Below are 9,395 nucleotides of genomic sequence, written 5' to 3' on the forward strand. Positions count from 1 at the left end.
ATCGGTACATATCAGTGATATGTACCAATCCTCTGTGCAGGAAAAACACTGGAGCGATCAGCTGATCACTCCAGTGTTTGTAAATAACTGGGGACACATAGTACTATGTGTCCCCAGCTATGAATGAACAGGAAGTGCTTTACATCACTTCCTATTCATTCATGAGTTTCTGAATGGGGAGTAGCACTCCCCATTCAGAAACTGGATGATAGTAAATAGTTTCTGAATGAATGGGCTTTCCATTCATTTAGAACAGAGGCTGCAGAAAAAGAGATTGAGGACTCTGTGTCCTCAATTTCTTTTTCTATTTTAAAAGGGAAATATCAGGGGGCTGTTTAGACCCCTAAAATTTCCCCAAAGCAAAGGTACCCCCCCCCCCCCCCAACAGTAAGAAAAGAAATTACATAAAAAAAATGAAAATGAAATAAGAAATAATAAAAAATAAACAATATTTTTAAAAAATCCTGGAGGCAGGGCGCTGGGTGATGTCACACACCTGTTGGGGGGGGGGCACATTTTTTTTTTGCCTCAGGCACAAAAAGAGCTGGCTACGGCTATGCTGCCGCGGTGCTCGTGTGGCTGCCGGCTGAGTATGTTAGACGCCGCCGATGGAAAGGGGCAGGACACCTCTCCCCGTGTGCAACGTCGGCCACATTCGGCCACACGAGCACCGCGGTAGGACAGAACGCCGGTGCCTCTAGAACGCACTGGAATGCAAGCCGGCCGACTCCCTGTGTTCAAGGGCAGGAGGAGGCGTGGGGTTGTTTTGAAGTCAATGGCACCGCAGCCATGCCCCCCGCCCACAGTGTGATCGCCTGCCTGCATTCCGGTCCAGTGCAATCTGCAAAAATAGTGCTTGCAGCATTTTTGCAGATCGCACTGGACCGTAACGCAGGCTCTAATGTGCCTGCGTTCCGGGCGATCTCACTGCTGGTGAGGGGCATGGCTGCGGTGCTATTGACTTCAATGCACTGCCATGCTCCCTCCCCCCCTTAATTGAAGACGTTTTTTCATTGCTAGATCTCATTGAGCTTGTCATTTGAAAAGTAGATCTCCGAACGAAAAATTGTGGGCACCCCTGCCTTAGAAGAACCTCTTACGCTATCGGAAATTAAATGGGCTATTAAATGGTTGAAATTAAATAAAAAAAAAAAAAATCAGACCCCGACAGGTTCACACCATTGTACTACAAAAAATACCTAGACCTCCTTGCTCCTGTATTGCTAGCCGCACACAACTTTATATGTATCGGTGCCTGCCCACGACCAGAAACCCTGACTGCTATGATCTGTATGATCCCTAAACATGATTCCGATAACTCTAACTGTTCTAATTTTCGGCCCATCTCATTGCTTAACGTAGACATAAAAATACTGGTGAAAATGTTGGCAGCCGCCTCAATAGGGACATCACCACAATAATCCACGGTGATCAGGTGAGTTTCATGCCCTGTAGACAGGCGGGGGCGGCATTCGTCGGACGTGCCTATTGGTAGAAGCGGCCAAGACCAAGAACACAGCACTAATGCTTCTCTCCCTCGATATCCAAAAGGCTTTTGACACTTTGTCCTGGTCCTACCTTTTTAGCACGCTCCAGCGGTGGGGGTTTGGCCCTATGTTCATCTCCTGGGTCCGCTCACTATACTCTTGCTCGAGTGCATCGATCAAATATGCTGGCCATCGTTCGGCCTCCTTCACTATCTCTTGAGGCACACGGCAGGGGTGTCCTTTGTCCCCGTTGCTTTTTGCACTTGCAATAGAACCCTTATCCCAACTTATCCGGGAGCACCCAGACATCACTGGTCTCCCCATAGTGGGTCACCATCACAAACTCAGTTTATTTGCAGATGACATACTACTGTTCATCTTGAATCGTCTTACCCAACCTAGTCTCCGTCCTTGATCGTTTTGGGGCCGTGTCCGATCTTAAGGTTAACCCCCACAAATCTAAAGCCCTTAATTTGACATTGCCAACCCCACTGGTGGACACCCTCTGCCCCACCTATCCGTTTGTGTGGGAACCCCAGGCTCTGTGCTATCTAGGTATCCGGCTAACAGCTGCCTTTGGTTCCTTATATGAAGCAAACTACCCCACTCTGTTTTCTCGTCTCACACAATTGCTCCGTACATGGTCACAATACTCTCTATCCTGGCTAGGGAGAATCTCCGTCATTAAGATGACCTATTTGCCAAAATTACTCTATTTCTTCAGGCTCCTCCCAATCCCAGTACCGCGCCACAGATTTAGAATCCTGCAGCGTCAAATTTCTAACTTTATCTGGCAGGAGGGTCGACCGCGCATTCTTCGCAGCACACTTTTCTCACCTAAATTGAAAGGAGGCCTGGGAGTCCCTCACATATCTGCCTATTACACTACTGCCCAACTAGCTGTGTTACCGAAATACCACGCTACCAAGGACCCTCCACTATGGGTTTCTCTAGAAGCGGTTGACCTGGACCTTTAACTGTTAATAATCTCCTTTGCCAACTTACCAAAGATAGACTACAAATACTATATACGATTACGGGACATTCCCTACGTCTTTGGGATGCACATAAATATTCCAGTCATTTGATGTCCTCGCACCGCCCACTCCTCATTTTTGAAAAACACTGCCTTCCCCCTGGCGGTGATTCCCTACTCGCATTCCATCATTGGATATCCGAAGATGCAACCAATCTACACAAACTGTATACTACTGCGAGCCCAAAAACGTTTCAACAATTACAAGACTCATATAAATTACCAGCCACTGAACTCTTTCGCTATCTTCAGATCAAGCATTTCATCTCCACTCAAGCACCCGTATTCCCTACAGGTCCCATATTCACCTCGTTTGAACGGACCTGCACTAATGATCCCTACGCGCCGGGTCTGATCTCCCTACTCTACGACCAAGTGTTATCAGGTACGGCTCCTCTCTGTCATAAGTATACGTTAGCTTGGGAGAAAGACCTCGGAAGCCCCATAGATACAGATAGCTGGAAAACCATCTGGAAGGTGACTAAATCTAGCTCTCAGAGTATGCAGGCGCTGGAAACCAATTACAAACGCCTCTATCGATGGTACTTGGTACCTAGCAGACTTCGGTCGTTTTTTCCGGGTCACGATGGCCTGTGCTTCCGACAATGCGGAGAGGTGGGCTCCTACATACATGTATAGTTGCAATGCCCTATAGTATAGACTTTTTGGGCTCAAGTTTTTAATTTTCTTTCATCTATTATGGCTCTCACACTGACACCGTATCCAAAGGTTGCCCTACTCAATCCAAAGATGTCACACCTAAACAACACAAATTATTATTGCATGGTCTTACAGCGGCTAAACAGACAGTAGCAAAATCATGGCAATCCCCCACTCTGTCTTTTGCGGAAGTAGAACGCAGACTCCAATGGTTCTTCACTAACGAACGTCTCATGGCACGGTTGACCGATAAATCCCGCGCTTTGAGCAGATTTGGGACCCAACATCTATGGACGCACTCCTTTAACGCTTGTTTGCTGACACTCTGATCTTGGAGAACAGACGCTCATCCACTTACTGGTACACCATTAATGGACCACTCCTACCTTACCTTACTCCAACCTCTACTATACTCTATCCCCCTCTCTATCCTGCCCTTACCCCCTCCTTGGCCCTCTTCCCCCGACACAAGGCTGGGGTAGCAGAGGGAATGTGTTTGTGCCTTGATGCTCATATTTTTTTTAACTTTTGTTGGATTCGAATTACAAGATGTTACTTAGTTACACTGGATCTTTGGTTTGAAAAACAGAATATCGGGCTACTGCTACGCATTGTTATCATCAGCAGTGCACTATTTGGCAGCTGTGATCACAGTGTAAATGGTTAAGAAATGGTTAAGAAACTTCATAGACCATACTATGTCATAACTTACGAATGTATACCTCTGCTGTACTTGAATGCTTCACTATAATGTAAAACAAAAATTAAAAAATGTATTGAAAAAAGATCAATAAGGAGGTTTAGAAAGTATAGCCAAGCTTGAATTTAATAGAAAGAAATGGACAATTACTCTAGGGGGAGTATGTTTGGGGGAGTCAATGATGGAGAAAAATCTGGGTGTACTGGTAGACCATAGACTCAATAATAGCATGCAATGTCAAGCCGCAGTTTCTAAAGCAAGCAAAATACTTTCTTGTATTAAAAGGGGTATAGACTCCAGAGATAGAGACATAATCCTGCCACTGTACAAAGCATTAGTAAGACCTCATCTGGAATATGCAGTTCAGTTTTGGGCACCAGTTCACAAAAAGGATGTTGTAGAACTGGAGAAGAGGCATGGAGGAGCTCAACTATGAGGAAAGATTAACTGACCTGAATTTGTTCTCTTGATTAAGGGGGAACATGATCACCATGTATAAATACATAAATGGTCCATATAGTGAACTTGGTGCCAAATTATTCACGTTAAGGTCACTGCAAAATAGAGAGGGCACTCTATACATCTGGAGGAAAAGAGGTTTAACCTTTGCATATGGAAAGGATTATTCACAGTTAGAGCTGTGAAAATGTGGAATAGACTTCCCCAGGAGCTAGTTCTAGCTAGTTCAGTTAACTGGTTTAAAAAAATCTGAATGTATTCCTAAATGCACAGAATATTACTGGATATTGAGTTCTTATAGGTATATAGAGCACCAAAGATTGTTGAACCAGGCAATATCCAATTGCCTTATGGGATCAGGAAGGAATTTGTTTTCCCCAGTTGGAGCAAATTGATCCATACTTTAGAGAGGTTTTTTTGCCTTCCTCTGGATCAACAGTGGATAACAATGGGCATAGCATTCTGTTTTAGGCTTTTCTTATTTCTTTTGTTTCCTCTTATCTCTATAGGTTGAACTCGATTGACTTGTGTGTTTTTTCAACCTGACTAGCTATGTAACTATGTAACATTTGCATATATTTGTATCTACCTATAAAATATTATCTACTAATTATTTTGACATTGGGTTTATAGATAACCGCTGTATCTGTAAGTGTTTACCATATTAACCATATTTCAATTTGAATTGAACAATAGAAGTCAAAATCAACCAAAACAGATTACCGTTTCTGGGGTTGCTTGATCTGGTCTGAACGTACCCACACACATAATCAACATCCGACAGATAAGGCTATGGTCATCTAATAGCTATGTGTACCTTTACAGGATCCTAATGAATAAACAATATACAAAAAACCCAACTATTACAGAAATGTGTTTTGAGGCATTTTGTCACTGTGAGAATCCTCTGGCTATGAATAGGTTTAAGAGGATTATATTCTGAACAAAAATGTCATATATCAGCAATAGCAGAGATATCCTGATTAGTTTAAACATTACCAGCCATGTAATGATATTACCTAGGCTTTCTTCGATACCTGAACATACAGGAGTCTTGTTCTGCACAGAGGAGCCACTGACAGGTTTACCATCAGGTGTAACGCACCAGCAATATCCTGTGTAAGTGTGACATTGCACCTGGCAAAAGAGAATGGAGACATTGTTACAAGACTACAATTTATACATTGTATCGTACATTCTAATAGGACTTCTGTGTTGGGCTTTGGACTGCCCCTTAAAGGCAACCTGTCAGACAGAAATGTTGTAGCTTTCATTGATGATTGCATATGAAGATGCAAGCTCTGGGCCTGTCATCCTTATCCTTTCTTCATTAAGTGATTCTGGGATCCAGAACATGTATGCCAGTGACTTTTTGAACTGCATGCTTGCTCTGGGTCAGTGACTCTCAGTAAGGATATGAATAAAAACCCCAAATTTTAAGATCAAGTGGCACCTCCTATATGTCTATACTGAAAGGTTATCTTTAAAAAAATGGAGGTGCCACCAAACAAAGATTCTTGGATTAAAAGGGGTATAGACTCCAGAGATAGAGACATAATCCTGCCACTGTACAAAGCATTAGTAAGACCTCATCTGGAATATGCAGTTCAGTTTTGGGCACCAGTTCACAAAAAGGATGTTGTAGAACTGGAGAAGAGGCATGGAGGAGCTCAACTATGAGGAAAGATTAACTGACCTGAATTTGTTCTCTTGATTAAGGGGGAACATGATCACCATGTATAAATACATAAATGGTCCATATAGTGAACTTGGTGCCAAATTATTCACGTTAAGGTCACTGCAAAATAGAGAGGGCACTCTATACATCTGGAGGAAAAGAGGTTTAACCTTTGCATATGGAAAGGATTATTCACAGTTAGAGCTGTGAAAATGTGGAATAGACTTCCCCAGGAGCTAGTTCTAGCTAGTTCAGTTAACTGGTTTAAAAAAATCTGAATGTATTCCTAAATGCACAGAATATTACTGGATATTGAGTTCTTATAGGTATATAGAGCACCAAAGATTGTTGAACCAGGCAATATCCAATTGCCTTATGGGATCAGGAAGGAATTTGTTTTCCCCAGTTGGAGCAAATTGATCCATACTTTAGAGAGGTTTTTTTGCCTTCCTCTGGATCAACAGTGGATAACAATGGGCATAGCATTCTGTTTTAGGCTTTTCTTATTTCTTTTGTTTCCTCTTATCTCTATAGGTTGAACTCGATTGACTTGTGTGTTTTTTCAACCTGACTAGCTATGTAACTATGTAACATTTGCATATATTTGTATCTACCTATAAAATATTATCTACTAATTATTTTGACATTGGGTTTATAGATAACCGCTGTATCTGTAAGTGTTTACCATATTAACCATATTTCAATTTGAATTGAACAATAGAAGTCAAAATCAACCAAAACAGATTACCGTTTCTGGGGTTGCTTGATCTGGTCTGAACGTACCCACACACATAATCAACATCCGACAGATAAGGCTATGGTCATCTAATAGCTATGTGTACCTTTACAGGATCCTAATGAATAAACAATATACAAAAAACCCAACTATTACAGAAATGTGTTTTGAGGCATTTTGTCACTGTGAGAATCCTCTGGCTATGAATAGGTTTAAGAGGATTATATTCTGAACAAAAATGTCATATATCAGCAATAGCAGAGATATCCTGATTAGTTTAAACATTACCAGCCATGTAATGATATTACCTAGGCTTTCTTCGATACCTGAACATACAGGAGTCTTGTTCTGCACAGAGGAGCCACTGACAGGTTTACCATCAGGTGTAACGCACCAGCAATATCCTGTGTAAGTGTGACATTGCACCTGGCAAAAGAGAATGGAGACATTGTTACAAGACTACAATTTATACATTGTATCGTACATTCTAATAGGACTTCTGTGTTGGGCTTTGGACTGCCCCTTAAAGGCAACCTGTCAGACAGAAATGTTGTAGCTTTCATTGATGATTGCATATGAAGATGCAAGCTCTGGGCCTGTCATCCTTATCCTTTCTTCATTAAGTGATTCTGGGATCCAGAACATGTATGCCAGTGACTTTTTGAACTGCATGCTTGCTCTGGGTCAGTGACTCTCAGTAAGGATATGAATAAAAACCCCAAATTTTAAGATCAAGTGGCACCTCCTATATGTCTATACTGAAAGGTTATCTTTAAAAAAATGGAGGTGCCACCAAACAAAGAAGTTTTTTTATTAGTAAGAATGGGAGGCTCCCAGTTGCTGACTGCTGCATGTGCCTATGTTCAGTCTATTCCCCAAGAGATTCCCCTTTGGAATTACACCTAAAGGTGATGTTCCAAATCTCAGCAACCACTGTGAATTTTTTTAAGCCCTGATTTGCCCCGAAATACTTTGGCACTTTGATGCTTTTATTCTTACCAATAAAAAAAACTAATTTTTTTTGTTCTAATAAACCTCTCCAGGGCCCTCTCCTGCCCTCTGTGGAATCCCTTGTTGGTGGAAGTGCAGCAACTACCAAGCATTTGAGCACCACAAAAGAAAAGCATACTACAACTACGGGACATTTACAATCAAAGATCACAGCACAACTCACTATTCTTCGCAGGTTATTTTTAAAGGTGTTTACAAACTGAATTTAAATATTCACCGAAGCTGGAGTATCAAAAAGGCAAGCCTAAGGCTCGGAGGATGTCCAGAGGGCCCAGCTACAAAATTCATGTTGCTACAATAAAAGTTGTGCACCTACCTGTCACTTTACAAAGAAGGATGCTCCTTAAGGCACTTGGTGTCTGTTTGGGCAGCCCATGGGGTGGCTATTCCGAGCTATTACAGTCTTATCATTGTCAGTGGAAGGAATAGGAGGCCAAAACTGCTACCTTTCATAGGGCGCTATTCTCCATAATCCATCTCTGCTAAGTACAAAACCTTTTCATAGCTGCACTTTTGCATATTACTGTGACTGTCAACTACAAACTACTGTCAACTGTGTAACATGCCATTACAGACCGATTTCTCAGGTATAAAAGGCACTCTATGAGCATCTGGAGGTTACATGAAAAGATACCCTTAACATCACTACATGAAGGAGACAGAAACATAAATTACATTTTGATAAACAGTACAACATTCATATATATTAATATCCATATACTGTACACTGAGTGGCCAGTTTATTATGACCACCTGATGTTTTATTTTTTATTGCTGTAATGTCTAATCCGTATCTATTACCCTCTCAATTTTAGTATCATCTGCAAACACAGCAATACGGCTATTAAACACCCTCCCCAATATCATTAATAAACAGGTTAAATAGTATTGGGCCTAGTACAGAACCCTGAGGCACGCCACTACTTTCATCTATGCTTATAGATTTAAGCTTGAGCTTTAAGATTTATGTGGTACTGTGTCAAATGCTTTTGCAAAATCCAGGTACACCACATCCACTGGCTTGTCGAGGGTGCGCGCTATTGTAATGTAGAATGGTGTTCCTGACTGTGGATTTAGTAAAGACTGATGTAGTTAATACATTGTCCGTCACCGTAATTAAAACGTCAAGAAACGCAATCCTATTTTTGGAACATTCGGGGTACATTCTTTGTATGTTTATATACTTGGTGTGTATTGGTCTGGTTTGATTATGATTATGCTGCACTGTGGTGTGTCCTGACAGTGCATTTGAATATGTTACATGCAGCAAGGATAACCGGTTTTACCGGTTTCTCTGGTGTGAATCATGACGTCATGTGACGTCAAAGGGGTGTTTCCATGTGGTAATTAGTCCAGTAGGTGTGTATATAATGGTGATGGTATTACTCTGTAACTGTTCACTTTAAGCCTGATGAAGGGGACCCTGTGCGGCCCCGAAAGCGCTTGATTCCTTTCGAGTGAATAAAATGAAGATTCACTAAAATCTTTTGTTATTTTGTCGTTTCTGGAGTGCTGGTGACATCCATATCCAACGATTATATCTGATGCGGCGCCATCCGTAGTCATTGCGAGCACCCACATCTCCACATGGGAAGTCCGGTAAGGAGTGCTACAGGTCCTTGGACATT

The 9,395-nt window shown here is 41.9% G+C and overlaps 1 protein-coding gene across 1 annotated transcript in view; it reads right to left on the reverse strand.

Annotated features, from left to right (window-relative positions):
• The window catches only part of SMOC1 (SPARC related modular calcium binding 1), a 349,454-nt gene that overhangs the window by 157,709 nt on the left and 182,350 nt on the right, over window positions 1–9,395 (reverse strand). The window contains exon 4 of the mRNA XM_018552448.1: window positions 7,083–7,182. Within this exon, the coding sequence (XP_018407950.1) occupies window positions 7,083–7,182 (100 nt within the window). The remainder of the gene's footprint in view (window positions 1–7,082; window positions 7,183–9,395) is intronic.

This window comes from Nanorana parkeri, unplaced genomic scaffold, assembly GCF_000935625.1.
Source record: "Nanorana parkeri isolate BGI_ZX_2015 unplaced genomic scaffold, ASM93562v1 scaffold88, whole genome shotgun sequence".
In the NCBI taxonomy this organism is placed as follows: domain Eukaryota; kingdom Metazoa; phylum Chordata; class Amphibia; order Anura; family Dicroglossidae; genus Nanorana; species Nanorana parkeri.